Source organism: Xyrauchen texanus, chromosome 40 (assembly GCF_025860055.1).
Source record: "Xyrauchen texanus isolate HMW12.3.18 chromosome 40, RBS_HiC_50CHRs, whole genome shotgun sequence".
Lineage (NCBI taxonomy): Eukaryota > Metazoa > Chordata > Actinopteri > Cypriniformes > Catostomidae > Xyrauchen > Xyrauchen texanus.
In genome coordinates, this window is record NC_068315.1 from 1,044,563 (window position 1) to 1,062,852 (window position 18,290).

General features: G+C 46.7%; 2 protein-coding genes across 2 annotated transcripts in view; one reads left to right on the forward strand and one right to left on the reverse strand.

Moving 5' to 3' along the window:
* The window catches only part of LOC127633615 (paladin-like), a 319,141-nt gene that overhangs the window by 154,353 nt on the left and 146,498 nt on the right, over nucleotides 1–18,290 (forward strand). The gene's annotated exons all lie outside the window — the stretch shown is intronic.
* The window catches only part of ppa1a (inorganic pyrophosphatase 1a), a 30,210-nt gene that overhangs the window by 7,863 nt on the left and 4,057 nt on the right, over nucleotides 1–18,290 (reverse strand). The window contains exons 2-6 of the mRNA XM_052112883.1: nucleotides 5,939–5,992; nucleotides 3,989–4,108; nucleotides 3,583–3,669; nucleotides 1,550–1,676; nucleotides 1,338–1,465 (exon numbers count right to left, since the gene is read on the reverse strand). Coding sequence (XP_051968843.1) covers nucleotides 1,338–1,465; nucleotides 1,550–1,676; nucleotides 3,583–3,669; nucleotides 3,989–4,108; nucleotides 5,939–5,944 — 468 coding nt within the window. The 5' untranslated portion in view covers nucleotides 5,945–5,992. The remainder of the gene's footprint in view (nucleotides 1–1,337; nucleotides 1,466–1,549; nucleotides 1,677–3,582; nucleotides 3,670–3,988; nucleotides 4,109–5,938; nucleotides 5,993–18,290) is intronic.

The following is an 18,290-nucleotide window of genomic DNA, read 5'->3' on the forward strand; positions in this document are numbered from 1 at the left end:
CCTGGAGCGGTCAGGGCCGCTGCCAGGGGCGGAGGAGTCCCCAACCAGCCACTGAAACGCAGCGGGGTCTGAGACCACCGACCACGAGCAGGGAGGGGCTCGCTGCCGACTGCCTGGAGCAGGAGAACCGCTGTCAGGGGCGGGGGAGACCCCTTCTGTTCCCCAAGAACGCAGCGGGGCGTTCCGTCCACAAGGGGCTGGAGGCCTGCCTCCGATTCGCCCAGAGAGGCGTGACTGTCGTCCGTTGGAGTGTGGAGGAGTGGCCGAGGAACAAGCTACGGCATATCAGAGAACTGGCGAGAAAGTGTTTTTTTTAATCTCTCTCTCACTGCCGCTCCACATTGGCCTTTTCCCTCTCATTTAAATTGTACAGTGTTTTTTTTAGGGGTACTACACTGTTACAGGAAGTACCCCCCTATTTAATTATTTCTGTTTCCCTCCCCTTGTCCCCTCCCTCGTCCAGGTGGACGGGGATGACCTACCGGCAGACAGGGCAAAAGGCACGCCACTCCCCAGGGAAAGGGGGGGGGTGTACATCATGCCGGGGGTTCCCCAGCCTGAGAGAACGAGGGAGGAATTTGACAGGGCAGAGGGCGGGGCCAGGTCGTGATAATACACACCTGGTCCCTTATCAGGCTAATCAAGCCTCCGAGAGGGATAAAGGCCGACTGCGGAGGATGGTGCGGGAGAGAGAGATCGTTTACGGACATGTCCGTCATGTGTGTTTGTGTCTTTTTAAGTTTATCATTAAAACTATTATTTATATCGTCAAACCGGTTCTTGCCGCCTCCTTTTTTGATTGACTTCTTTACATATGTTTACAGCTGGTGTAGCCCCTAGTCTCGAATCCCTCCCTCAAAGCAAGTCTGTAGGATTTTATCCCCCTTTTATCATTCGTCAGGTGAAAATAATAAGACTGATAGATAGCTAAGTAAGAGCTCACTCTCCTCCGCAAGCTGCATGAGGTTTTGTCAGGATTTGAGGATTCATTCACGTCTGTAGCACCAATACTGAAGAGTTTTGAAATGGGAAAAGTGCACACCACTAATGCTGTCCTTTTTAGGAGATGCACTCTCCCAGATTATTCCACCAAGATGAGTTTTGTATTTAAAACCTGATTTAATTTGAAAAGTCTTTGTGAGATGTTCTGGCCGATCTCAAACCTGTGAGACAGTGTCTGGCAATTTAATGAAAGATACTATCACACAATATTTCAAAATGACATTAATCATTTTTGCCGTTCCTGACAAGATGGGGAAAATATCTTCATTTTCAGACATCACGGAGAACTCATTCATCAAATGTCGTAAACCGTAGCAACACAACTCTCTCTTTACCCTGTTCTTAAATTCACCGTTGAAGGCAAATTGATTCTGTGGCTTCCCGTCAGGCACTTTATACATTCTGAACCAATCGAGGGTGGCCTCCAGGTAGCCGGGCTTCAGTCTGCGGACATCATCGATATCTGTGTGAATGACAGACGGCGGTGAGACCACGCACAGCTTCAACATCAGGCCAGTTACCAATGCAGAATGTTAAGTTCTCAAACCATTAAAATCTTTAGCCTCTGGGTCCTCGACATTTATAACGATGACTTTCCAATCAGTTTCTCCCTCGTCAATCAGCGCCAGAGTGCCCAACACTTTCACTCGGATGATTTCTCCTCGAGAGCAAACCTTCGGACAAACACAAATGAACATATTTCATTAATGAATGAATTGGCGTGCATGGCAAGCCGAATGGACTTTTATTCATTTGCAGGATATGAATTATTGATATCAAGAATGCCATTTTTACTAGTGGAAATGGCCAATTGTTAATATCATTAATTACATTTCCACTAGTTAAAATGTGAATTCTTGATATAAACAATGACATCACTCATTCTTGATTTCAAAAGTGGGATTTCAACATCATAATTTATATCTATAATTGAATTTTTACTAGTAACGTTTTACACCGATATGTCAATCACTCCTATTCAAAACACTGAAAACTATTGATATCAAAAATGAGTTTCTGATGAGTAAAAATTTTATTTTCCGTTGTAATTTCTACTAGTCGAAATGCCAATTTTGATATCAATAATTGAATTCCAACTAGTAAAAATGCCCATTTTTGATATCAGATATTCAGTTTTCACTAGTGACAATTTTAATTTCAGATATCTATAATGTAATTTTTACTAGTAAGAATTTTTTTTTATCATTTGATAATATCTAAAAAAATCGTTGATAAATTATTGATATCTGAAATCCATTTCTAATAGTGAAAATGTATTTCTTGATATCAGAAATTGACAATAACAATGCAATTGTTGATATCAACAATTCAATTTTCACTAGTTAAAATGCTAATTATTTATTAAATTTGTGTTGTGGATTTTCTCCCCAATGTGGAACGCCCAATTCCCAATGCGCTCCAAGTCCTCGTGGTGGCGTAGCGACTCGCCTCAATCCGGGTGGCGGAGGACGAATCTCAGTTGCCTCCGCGTCTGAGACCGTCAATCCGCGCATCTTATCACGTGACTTGTTGAGCGCGTTACCACGGAGACGAAGCACGTGTGGTGGCTTCACGCTATTCTCCGCGGCATCAACACACAACTCACCACGTGCCCCACCGAGAGCGAGAACCACATTATAGCGACCACGAGGAGGTTACCCCATGTGACTCTACCCTCCCTAGCAACCGGGCCAATTTGGTTGCTTAGGAGACCTGGCTGGAGTCACTCATTCAAACTTGTAACTCTGTTAGGTGCTGTCTGCCCAGGGAGGAGAGGCTGTTGTCCACCAGAAGGTGGAGGAGTGGTCGATGACCAAGCAACGGCATGTCTGGCAACTGGTCCCTCCTCCTCCTTTCCCATTTTAACCCCCTAGTTACATGCGCTGTCAAGGAGTCCTTGCCACTGCCATCCGACCAAAGGAGCAGCCGTGGCCTTCCAGTGGGGGATGGAGGAGTCACTGCCGGCCACCTGGATGTGGAGCAATGGCCGCCGTCCGTGAGGGGCAGAGGGGCTCGCTGCCAGCCGCCAGAACGTGGAGGGGCATTCCACCCGCCAGGGGTTGGAGGACTCCCTGCTGTCTCCCCTGGGAGGAGCGGCTGTCGTCCGGCAGAAGGTGGTGGGGTGTTCGAGGACCAGGCGACGGCATTTCTGGGAACCGGTGAGCAATTGTTTTTCTCTCCTCTCTCTTTCTCTCTCTCTCACTGTCACTAAACCTCACTCTTTCCCTCTTCCATTTTCTCTCAGCTTGTCTCCCTCCCAGGTCTCGAGAGAGGCGGGGAAAAGCCTGTCGGCAGGCACAGCCAGAATGGGGGGGGGGATACGTCATGCCGGTTGCCCAGGCCTGAAGTAAAGGACGGAGGAGTGTGACGAGGAGGAGGGCAGGGCCGGTCTGTGACTACGCATGCCCGACCCCCAATCGGGCTAATCAGCCAACGAGAGGGATAATTTGGGTTGAGGGATGATTGATTTGATATGTAACAGCTAAACATTTTTTAGATTGAGACTTCAGATTAACATAGAACAAGGTACAGGAAAAGTAGTTTGCATAAATTGTTAAAGTTTCTGGCGCTGGTCAGTACCTTATTCCCGATGTCACAGATATCGATGGGATCATTGTCGCCACAGCAACCCGTGTCGCCATCCCTGTGTCCTGGATCCTCCCACGTCTGGAAAAGATGAAAAAAGATCCCTCAATTTATCCTGAATTCCCAATTGTGTGACTCATATGGATGCAAATTTGCAGAGAGCTTCTGCGCACATTAATGTTACTGAGGTGAGCTCTGTTGGTGTAGATAATATTGCCTCAGTGTTGCTTCGAGAAAATCCTTAAATGCTTTGGCACTGGTTTAGTTGGCAATTTAAAAGTGCATGAAATCGGTCTGTTGGAGTTTGCTCATGCATCGGTCTCCTTCCCTGTATTTATTCCACCCCAGAACACTTTAATTCTGCATGCATCACTTCTAAAAGGCTCATTAGACTACAAACCTGAGGAATCGCTCCATAGTTCCAGATGTAGCCCTTATAAGGAAAGATGTTACTGACGTAGCGTAAATTTCCTTTCTTCAAGTCCTGCTTCAATGGATTGAGGGGATCTTTAGTTGCGATCTGGAGACACAAGAGAGAACAGGTTGGGTCATCTTTTTGCAAGGACTTTGTTGGAGATAACCTACAGTTAACCAGTTATTATCACAAAAATATGGCCCTGTGTACAGTACATGGTCTTTTGTTTCTTTTCCATTTTCTCCCCAATTTGGAACGCCCAATTCCCAATGCGCTGTAAGTCCTCGTGGTGGCGTAGTGACTCGCCTCAATCCGGGTGGCGGAGAATGAATATCAGTTGCCTTCGTGTCTGAGACCGTCAATCTGTGCATCTTATCACGTGGCTTGTTGAGCGCGTTACCATGGAGATGTAGCACGTGTGGAGGTTTCACGCTATTCTCCGCGGCATCCACGCACAACTCACCCCACGCCCCACCGAGAGCGAGAACCACATTATAGCGACCACGAGGAGGTTACCCCATGTGACTCTACCCTCCCTAGCAACCGGGTCAATTTTGGTTGCTTAGGAGACCTGACTGGAGTCACTCAGCACGAACTCGCGACTATAGGTGTGATAGTCAGCGTCTTTACTCAGCGTCTACCCAGAAGCATCAACTTATCAGGGTTTTCAGTGTATAGTAATAATGAAGTAAATATGATTAATTTTGTGGCTACTATGGTTTTACAACAAATAGCATGGTTGACCTGTGGTTACTAATGTAATATCCAACAGCCATATCACCATGTAGCTCAAGGCTAGTTGTCTACTGGGGGCCTGGTAGCTCAGTGGCAAAGACGCTGGTTACCACCCCTGGCGTTTCGCTAGTTCGAATTCCAGGGCGTGCAGCCTGGTCTCCTAAGCAACCAAATTGGCCTAGTTGCTAGGGAGGGTGGAGTCACATGGGGTAACCTCCTCGTGGTCGCTATAATGTGGTTGGTTCTTGGTGGGGTGCGTGGTGAGTTGAGCATGTATGCCGCGGTGGATGGCATGAAGCCTGGCCAATGCTCTCAACAAGCCACGTGATAAGATGCGCGGATTGACGGTTTCAGATGCGGAGGCTGCTGGGATTTGCTAAGCCACTGCGTGACCAGGAGGACTTAAAAGCACATTGGTAATTGGGAAAACTAAGGTTGTTGCTGGAAGAGGTATTAGGGAGTCCAGCAGGGGGTGCTCACCCTGCGGACTGTGTAGGGCGGTCCTAACGTCCCATATAGTGATGGGGGGACACTATACTGTAAAAAGGGTGTAACCCCAGTGTCCTGGCCAAATGCACCCCATCAGCCCTTATCAATCATGGCTTCCTAATAATCCCCATCCACTAATTGGCTGTATCACTCTACTCTCTCCTCTCCACCAGTAGCTGGTGTTTACTGGCACTCTATGGCTGCCGTCGCATCATCCAGGTGGATGCTGCACTCTGGTGGTGGTCAAGGAGAGTCTCGTTCACTGTGTAAAGCGTTTTGAGAGTAGGATCAGAAAATACAATATGGGAAATACATACTGTATATCAACTACATAGGAGCGGATATCTAGACTGAATCGTCTTTCAAAATCAGAGCCCATTCTGCATGTGACGCATTTGATTCAGTTAATCAGACTGACATAATTCCTGCAGTGGTTCTTTGAGACGATTTGTTAATTTCAATTTCCGCTGAATTCCTTTAAAGTTCCTGACAATATTCATCTTGGATAATCATGGATCCAAACTCTGGACTGCCGTCCGTGAGGTTGAAGTTGCCACAATGGTTAAAGCACCTCTGGCCTGTTTGATCTCCTTTAATGTATTCCAGAGCACGTGGAATAAATGATAAAGCATGTGTGCATGTGTGGAGGGAGGGTTGAGTTCAGACGGCTGGGTTGAAATGGGCCAGTGCAGGTACAGGAATATTTCTTACCTCCATTTTTGCATTTGTCCATCTGGGAACCTCAACGACAGCATGGAAGATATTCTGAAGGAGTACAAGAGTTAGTCAGTGTAATCTGATGCTTCTGTCGGCCACACAATCAGAGAATAAAACATGTTCTTGTATTACAGTTTTTTTCGATTGCTAAACGACAGTGAGCACAACTGGAGCTACATGAGCAAAACTCTAACTACAGTCTGCACTACCAACAGTCACCTGAGCTAAACAGTTCACATCACCTGCAAACTCATTCCAAGCAACACAACTCTTAACACATGACTCAAAACAAGCTCAGTGCAGCCAAACACTACACACAACCCTCACTGAGATAACACACACCGTCACTCACACACTATACACAACCCTCACTGAGATAACACACACCGTCACTCACACACTATACACAACCCTCACTGAGATAACACACACCGTCACTCACACACTATACACAACCCTCACTGAGATAACACACACCGTCACTCACACACTATACACAACCCTCACTGAGATAACACACACCGTCACTCACACACTACACACAACCCTCACTGAGATAACACACACCGTCTCTCACACACTACACACAACCCTCACTGAGATAACACACACCGTCACTCAGACACTACACACAACCCTCACTGAGATAACACACACCGTCACTCACACACTACACACAACCCTCACTGAGATAACACACACTGTCACTCACACACTATACACAACCCTCACTGAGATAACACACACCGTCACTCACACACTATACACAACCCTCACTGAGATAACACACACCGTCACTCACACACTATACACAACCCTCACTGAGATAACACACACTGTCACTCAGAACACACTATACACAACCCTCACTGAGATAACACACACTGTCACTCACACACTACACACAACCCTCACTGAGATAACACACACCGTCACTCACACACTACACACAACCCTCACTGAGATAACACACACCGTCACTCACACACTACACACAACCCTCACTGAGATAACACACACTGTCACTCACACACTATACACAACCCTCACTGAGATAACACACACCGTCACTCACACACTACACACAACCCTCACTGAGATAACACACACCGTCACTCACACACTACACACAACCCTCACTGAGATAACACACACCGTCACTCACACACTACACACAACCCTCACTGAGATAACACACACCGTCACTCACACACTACACACAACCCTCACTGAGATAACACACACCGTCACTCACACACTATACACAACCCTCACTGAGATAACACACACCGTCACTCAGACACTATACACAACCCTCACTGAGATAACACACACCGTCACTCACACACTATACACAACCCTCACTGAGATAACACACACCGTCACTCACACACTACACACAACCCTCACTGAGATAACACACACCGTCACTCACACACTACACACAACCCTCACTGAGATAACACACACCGTCACTCACACACTACACACAACCCTCACTGAGATAACACACACCGTCACTCACACACTATACACAACCCTCACTGAGATAACACACACCGTCACTCACACACTACACACAACCCTCACTGAGATAACACACACCGTCACTCAGACACTACACACAACCCTCACTGAGATAACACACACCGTCACTCAGACACTACACACAACCCTCACTGAGATAACACACACCGTCACTCAGACACTACACACAACCCTCACTGAGATAACACACACCGTCACTCACACACTATACACAACCCTCACTGAGATAACACACACCGTCACTCACACACTATACACAACCCTCACTGAGATAACACACACCGTCACTCACACACTATACACAACCCTCACTGAGATAACACACACTGTCACTCACACACTATACACAACCCTCACTGAGATAACACACACTACACACAACCCTCACTGAGATAACACACACCGTCACTCACACACTACACACAACCCTCACTGAGATAACACACACTGAGACACTATACACAACCCTCACTGAGATAACACACACCGTCACTCAGACACTATACACAACCCTCACTGAGATAACACACACCGTCACTCACACACTATACACAACCCTCACTGAGATAACACACACCGTCACTCAGACACTACACACAACCCTCACTGAGATAACACACACCGTCACTCAGACACTATACACAACCCTCACTGAGATAACACACACTGTCACTCACACACTACACACAACCCTCACTGAGATAACACACACCGTCACTCACACACTACACACAACCCTCACTGAGATAACACACACCGTCACTCACACACTATACACAACCCTCACTGAGATAACACACACCGTCACTCACACACTATACACAACCCTCACTGAGATAACACACACCGTCACTCACACACTATACACAACCCTCACTGAGATAACACACACTGTCACTCACACACTACACACAACCCTCACTGAGATAACACACACTCACTCACACACTACACAACCCTCACTGAGATAACACACACTGTCACTCACACACTATACACAACCCTCACTGAGATAACACACACTCACTCACACACACACAACCCTCACTGAGATAACACACACCGTCACTCACACACTACACACAACCCTCACTGAGATAACACACACTGTCACTCACACACTATACACAACCCTCACTGAGATAACACACACCGTCACTCACACACTATACACAACCCTCACTGAGATAACACACACTGTCACTCACACACTATACACAACCCTCACTGAGATAACACACACCGTCACTCACACACTACACACAACCCTCACTGAGATAACACACACTGTCACTCAGACACTATACACAACCCTCACTGAGATAACACACACTGTCACTCACACACTACACACAACCCTCACTGAGATAACACACACCGTCACTCACACACTATACACAACCCTCACTGAGATAACACACACCGTCACTCACACACTACACACAACCCTCACTGAGATAACACACACGTCACTCACACACTACACAACCTCACTGAGATAACACACACCGTCACTCACACACTACACACAACCCTCACTGAGATAACACACACCGTCACTCACACACTACACACAACCCTCACTGAGATAACACACACCGTCACTCACACACTACACACAACCCTCACTGAGATAACACACACCGTCACTCACACACTACACACAACCCTCACTGAGATAACACACACCGTCACTCACACACTACACACAACCCTCACTGAGATAACACACACCGTCACTCAGACACTACACACAACCCTCACTGAGATAACACACACCGTCACTCACACACTACACACAACCCTCACTGAGATAACACACACCGTCACTCAGACACTATACACAACCCTCACTGAGATAACACACACCGTCACTCACACACTATACACAACCCTCACTGAGATAACACACACCGTCACTCACACACTATACACAACCCTCACTGAGATAACACACACCGTCACTCACACACTATACACAACCCTCACTGAGATAACACACACCGTCACTCACACACTATACACAACCCTCACTGAGATAACACACACCATCACTCACACACTACACACAACCCTCACTGAGATAACACACACCGTCACTCACACACTACACACAACCCTCACTGAGATAACACACACCGTCACTCACACACTACACACAACCCTCACTGAGATAACACACACTGTCACTCAGAACACACTATACACAACCCTCAAGGAGATAACACACACCGTCACTCACACACTACACACAACCCTCACTGAGATAACACACACCGTCACTCACACACTACACACAACCCTCACTGAGATAACACACACCGTCACTCACACACTACACACAACCCTCACTGAGATAACACACACCGTCACTCACACACTACACACAACCCTCACTGAGATAACACACACTGTCACTCACACACTATACACAACCCTCACTGAGATAACACACACCGTCACTCACACACTATACACAACCCTCACTGAGATAACACACACCGTCACTCACACACTATACACAACCCTCACTGAGATAACACACACTGTCACTCACACACTATACACAACCCTCACTGAGATAACACACACTCACTCACACTACACACCCTCACTGAGATAACACACACCGTCACTCACACACTATACACAACCCTCACTGAGATAACACACACCGTCACTCACACACTATACACAACCCTCACTGAGATAACACACACCGTCACTCACACACTATACACAACCCTCACTGAGATAACACACACCGTCACTCACACACTATACACAACCCTCACTGAGATAACACACACTGTCACTCACACACTATACACAACCCTCACTGAGATAACACACACCGTCACTCACACACTACACACAACCCTCACTGAGATAACACACACTGTCACTCACACACTATACACAACCCTCACTGAGATAACACACACCGTCACTCACACACTATACACAACCCTCACTGAGATAACACACACTGTCACTCACACACTATACACAACCCTCACTGAGATAACACACACCGTCACTCAGACACTACACACAACCCTCACTGAGATAACACACACCGTCACTCAGACACTATACACAACCCTCACTGAGATAACACACACTGTCACTCACACACTACACACAACCCTCACTGAGATAACACACACCGTCACTCACACACTACACACAACCCTCACTGAGATAACACACACCGTCACTCACACACTACACACAACCCTCACTGAGATAACACACACTACACACAACCCTCACTGAGATAACACACACTGTCACTCACACACTACACACAACCCTCACTGAGATAACACACACTGTCACTCACACACTATACACAACCCTCACTGAGATAACACACACTGTCACTCACACACTACACACAACCCTCACTGAGATAACACACACCGTCACTCACACACTACACACAACCCTCACTGAGATAACACACACCGTCACTCACACACTACACACAACCCTCACTGAGATAACACACACTACACACAACCCTCACTGAGATAACACACACCGTCACTCACACACTACACACAACCCTCACTGAGATAACACACACCGTCACTCACACACTATACACAACCCTCACTGAGATAACACACACCGTCACTCACACACTACACACAACCCTCACTGAGATAACACACACCGTCACTCACACACTACACACAACCCTCACTGAGATAACACACACCGTCACTCACACACTATACACAACCCTCACTGAGATAACACACACCGTCACTCAGACACTACACACAACCCTCACTGAGATAACACACACCGTCACTCACACACTACACACAACCCTCACTGAGATAACACACACCGTCACTCAGACACTATACACAACCCTCACTGAGATAACACACACTGTCACTCACACACTATACACAACCCTCACTGAGATAACACACACTGTCACTCACACACTATACACAACCCTCACTGAGATAACACACACCGTCACTCACACACTATACACAACCCTCACTGAGATAACACACACCGTCACTCACACACTATACACAACCCTCACTGAGATAACACACACCGTCACTCACACACTATACACAACCCTCACTGAGATAACACACACCGTCACTCACACACTATACACAACCCTCACTGAGATAACACACACTGTCACTCACACACTATACACAACCCTCACTGAGATAACACACACTACACACAACCCTCACTGAGATAACACACACCGTCACTCACACACTACACACAACCCTCACTGAGATAACACACACTGAGACACTATACACAACCCTCACTGAGATAACACACACCGTCACTCACACACTATACACAACCCTCACTGAGATAACACACACTGTCACTCACACACTATATACAACCCTCACTGAGATAACACACACTGAGACACTATACACAACCCTCACTGAGATAACACACACCGTCACTCACACACTATACACAACCCTCACTGAGATAACACACACTGAGACACTATATACAACCCTCACTGAGATAACACACACTGAGACACTATACACAACCCTCACTGAGATAACACACACTGTCACTCACACACTATATACAACCCTCACTGAGATAACACACACTGAGACACTATACACAACCCTCACTGAGATAACACACACTGTCACTCACACACTATACACAACCCTCACTGAGATAACACACACTGTCACTCACACACTATATACAACCCTCACTGAGATAACACACACTGAGACACTATACACAACCCTCACTGAGATAACACACACTGTCACTCACACACTATATACAACCCTCACTGAGATAACACACACTGTCACTCACACACTATATACAACCCTCACTGAGATAACACACACTGAGACACTATACACAACCCTCACTGAGATAACACACACTGTCACTCACACACTATATACAACCCTCACTGAGATAACACACACTGTCACTCACACACTATATACAACCCTCACTGAGATAACACACACTGAGACACTATACACAACCCTCACTGAGATAACACACACTGAGACACTATACACAACCCTCACTGAGATAACACACACTGAGACACTATACACAACCCTCACTGAGATAACACACACTGAGACACTATACACAACCCTCACTGAGATAACACACACTGTCACTCACACACTATATACAACACTCACTGAGATAACACACACTGAGACACTATACACAACCCTCACTGAGATAACACACACCGTCACTCACACACTATACACAACCCTCACTGAGATAACACACACTGTCACTCACACACTATACACAACCCTCACTGAGATAACACACACCGTCACTCAGACACTACACACAACCCTCACTGAGATAACACACACTGTCACTCACACACTACACACAACCCTCACTGAGATAACACACACCGTCACTCACACACTACACACAACCCTCACTGAGATAACACACACCGTCACTCACACACTACACACAACCCTCACTGAGATACACACCACACACTACACACAACCCTCACTGAGATAACACACACCGTCACTCACACACTACACACAACCCTCACTGAGATAACACACACCGTCACTCACACACTACACACAACCCTCACTGAGATAACACACACCGTCACTCACACACTACACACAACCCTCACTGAGATAACACACACCGTCACTCACACACTATACACAACCCTCACTGAGATAACACACACCGTCACTCAGACACTACACACAACCCTCACTGAGATAACACACACCGTCACTCACACACTACACACAACCCTCACTGAGATAACACACACCGTCACTCAGACACTATACACAACCCTCACTGAGATAACACACACTGTCACTCACACACTATACACAACCCTCACTGAGATAACACACACCGTCACTCACACACTATACACAACCCTCACTGAGATAACACACACCATCACTCACACACTATACACAACCCTCACTGAGATAACACACACCGTCACTCACACACTATACACAACCCTCACTGAGATAACACACACTGTCACTCACACACTATACACAACCCTCACTGAGATAACACACACCGTCACTCACACACTATACACAACCCTCACTGAGATAACACACACTGTCACTCACACACTACACACAACCCTCACTGAGATAACACACACTACACACAACCCTCACTGAGATAACACACACCGTCACTCACACACTATACACAACCCTCACTGAGATAACACACACCGTCACTCACACACTATACACAACCCTCACTGAGATAACACACACCGTCACTCACACACTACACACAACCCTCACTGAGATAACACACACCGTCACTCACACACTACACACAACCCTCACTGAGATAACACACACCGTCACTCACACACTACACACAACCCTCACTGAGATAACACCAACCGTCACTCACACACTACACACAACCCTCACTGAGATAACACACACTGTCACTCACACACTATACACAACCCTCACTGAGATAACACACACCGTCACTCACACACTATACACAACCCTCACTGAGATAACACACACCGTCACTCACACACTATACACAACCCTCACTGAGATAACACACACCGTCACTCACACACTATACACAACCCTCACTGAGATAACACACACTGTCACTCACACACTATACACAACCCTCACTGAGATAACACACACCGTCACTCACACACTATACACAACCCTCACTGAGATAACACACACTCACACACACACACAACCCTCACTGAGATAACACACACTGTCACTCACACACTATACACAACCCTCACTGAGATAACACACACCGTCACTCACACACTACACACAACCCTCACTGAGATAACACACACTGTCACTCACACACTATACACAACCCTCACTGAGATAACACACACCGTCACTCACACACTACACACAACCCTCACTGAGATAACACACACCGTCACTCACACACTATACACAACCCTCACTGAGATAACACACACCATCACTCAGACACTATACACAACCCTCACTGAGATAACACCAACCGTCACTCACACACTACACACAACCCTCACTGAGATAACACACACTGTCACTCACACACTATACACAACCCTCACTGAGATAACACACACTGTCACTCACACACTATACACAACCCTCACTGAGATAACACACACTGTCACTCACACACTATACACAACCCTCACTGAGATAACACACACCGTCACTCACACACTACACACAACCCTCACTGAGATAACACACACCGTCACTCACACACTACACACAACCCTCACTGAGATAACACACACCGTCACTCACACACTACACACAACCCTCACTGAGATAACACACACTACACACAACCCTCACTGAGATAACACACACTACACACAACCCTCACTCACACTACACACCGTCACTCACACACTACACACAACCCTCACTGAGATAACACACACCGTCACTCACACACTACACACAACCCTCACTGAGATAACACACACCGTCACTCACACACTACACACAACCCTCACTGAGATAACACACACCGTCACTCACACACTACACACAACCCTCACTGAGATAACACACACCGTCACTCACACACTATACACAACCCTCACTGAGATAACACACACCGTCACTCACACACTACACACAACCCTCACTGAGATAACACACACCGTCACTCACACACTATACACAACCCTCACTGAGATAACACACACTGTCACTCACACACTACACACAACCCTCACTGAGATAACACACACCGTCACTCACACACTATACACAACCCTCACTGAGATAACACACACCGTCACTCACACACTATACACAACCCTCACTGAGATAACACACACCGTCACTCACACACTATACACAACCCTCACTGAGATAACACACACCGTCACTCAGACACTACACACAACCCTCACTGAGATAACACACACCGTCACTCACACACTATACACAACCCTCACTGAGATAACACACACCGTCACTCACACACTACACACAACCCTCACTGAGATAACACACACCGTCACTCACACACTATACACAACCCTCACTGAGATAACACACACCGTCACTCACACACTACACACAACCCTCACTGAGATAACACACACCGTCACTCACACACTATACACAACCCTCACTGAGATAACACACACCGTCACTCACACACTATACACAACCCTCACTGAGATAACACACACCGTCACTCACACACTATACACAACCCTCACTGAGATAACACACACCGTCACTCACACACTATACACAACCCTCACTGAGATAACACACACCGTCACTCAGACACTATACACAACCCTCACTGAGATAACACACACTGTCACTCACACACTATACACAACCCTCACTGAGATAACACACACACCGTCACTCACACACTATACACAACCCTCACTGAGATAACACACACCGTCACTCACACACTATACACAACCCTCACTGAGATAACACACACCGTCACTCAGACACTATACACAACCCTCACTGAGATAACACACACCGTCACTCACACACTATACACAACCCTCACTGAGATAACTGAGATAACACACACCGTCACTCACACACTATACACAACCCTCACTGAGATAACACACACCGTCACTCACACACTATACACAACCCTCACTGAGATAACACACACCGTCACTCACACACTATACACAACCCTCACTGAGATAACACACACCGTCACTCAGACACTATACACAACCCTCACTGAGATAACACACACCGTCACTCAGACACTATACACAACCCTCACTGAGATAACTAGACACACACTGTCACTCACACACTATACACAACCCTCACTGAGATAACACACACCGTCACTCACACACTATACACAACCCTCACTGAGATAACACACACCGTCACTCACACACTATACACAACCCTCACTGAGATAACACACACCGTCACTCACACACTATACACAACCCTCACTGAGATAACACACACCGTCACTCAGACACTACACACAACCCTCACTGAGATAACACACACTGTCACTCACACACTATACACAACCCTCACTGAGATAACACACACCGTCACTCACACACTACACACAACCCTCACTGAGATAACACACACCGTCACTCACACACTACACACAACCCTCACTGAGATAACACACACCGTCACTCACACACTATACACAACCCTCACTGAGATAACACACACCGTCACTCACACACTACACACAACCCTCACTGAGATAACACACACCGTCACTCACACACTACACACAACCCTCACTGAGATAACACACACCGTCACTCACACACTACACACAACCCTCACTGAGATAACACACACCGTCACTCACACACTACACACAACCCTCACTGAGATAACACACACCGTCACTCACACACTACACACAACCCTCACTGAGATAACACACACCGTCACTCACACACTATACACAACCCTCACTGAGATAACACACACCGTCACTCACACACTACACACAACCCTCACTGAGATAACACACACTGTCACTCACACACTACACACAACCCTCACTGAGATAACACACACCGTCACTCACACACTACACACAACCCTCACTGAGATAACACACACCGTCACTCACACACTACACACAACCCTCACTGAGATAACACACACCGTCACTCACACACTACACACAACCCTCACTGAGATAACACACACCGTCACTCACACACTACACACAACCCTCACTGAGATAACACACACCGTCACTCACACACTATACACAACCCTCACTGAGATAACACACACCGTCACTCACACACTACACACAACCCTCACTGAGATAACACACACCGTCACTCAGACACTACACACAACCCTCACTGAGATAACACACACCGTCACTCACACACTACACACAACCCTCACTGAGATAACACACACCGTCACTCACACACTACACACAACCCTCACTGAGATAACACACACCGTCACTCACACACTACACACAACCCTCACTGAGATAACACACACCGTCACTCACACACTATACACAACCCTCACTGAGATAACACACACCGTCACTCACACACTATACACAACCCTCACTGAGATAACACACACCGTCACTCACACACTACACACAACCCTCACTGAGATAACACACACTGTCACTCACACACTACACACAACCCTCACTGAGATAACACACACCGTCACTCACACACTACACACAACCCTCACTGAGATAACACACACTGTCACTCACACACTACACACAACCCTCACTGAGATAACACACACCGTCACTCACACACTATACACAACCCTCACTGAGATAACACACACCGTCACTCACACACTATACACAACCCTCACTGAGATAACACACACCGTCACTCACACACTATACACAACCCTCACTGAGATAACACACACCGTCACTCACACACTATACACAACCCTCACTGAGATAACACACACCGTCACTCACACACTATACACAACCCTCACTGAGATAACACACACCATCACTCACACACTACACACAACCCTCACTGAGATAACACACACCGTCACTCACACACTACACACAACCCTCACTGAGATAACACACACCGTCACTCAGAACACACTGAGAGGAAAAACACTCGCATCAAACACCTATACACAAAATACAAACTTTTCATCTTTACAGTTTGAATAATTTCAGTGACTTCATACAAAGTCATATTTTCTTCAAAGAAAAGAGTGAC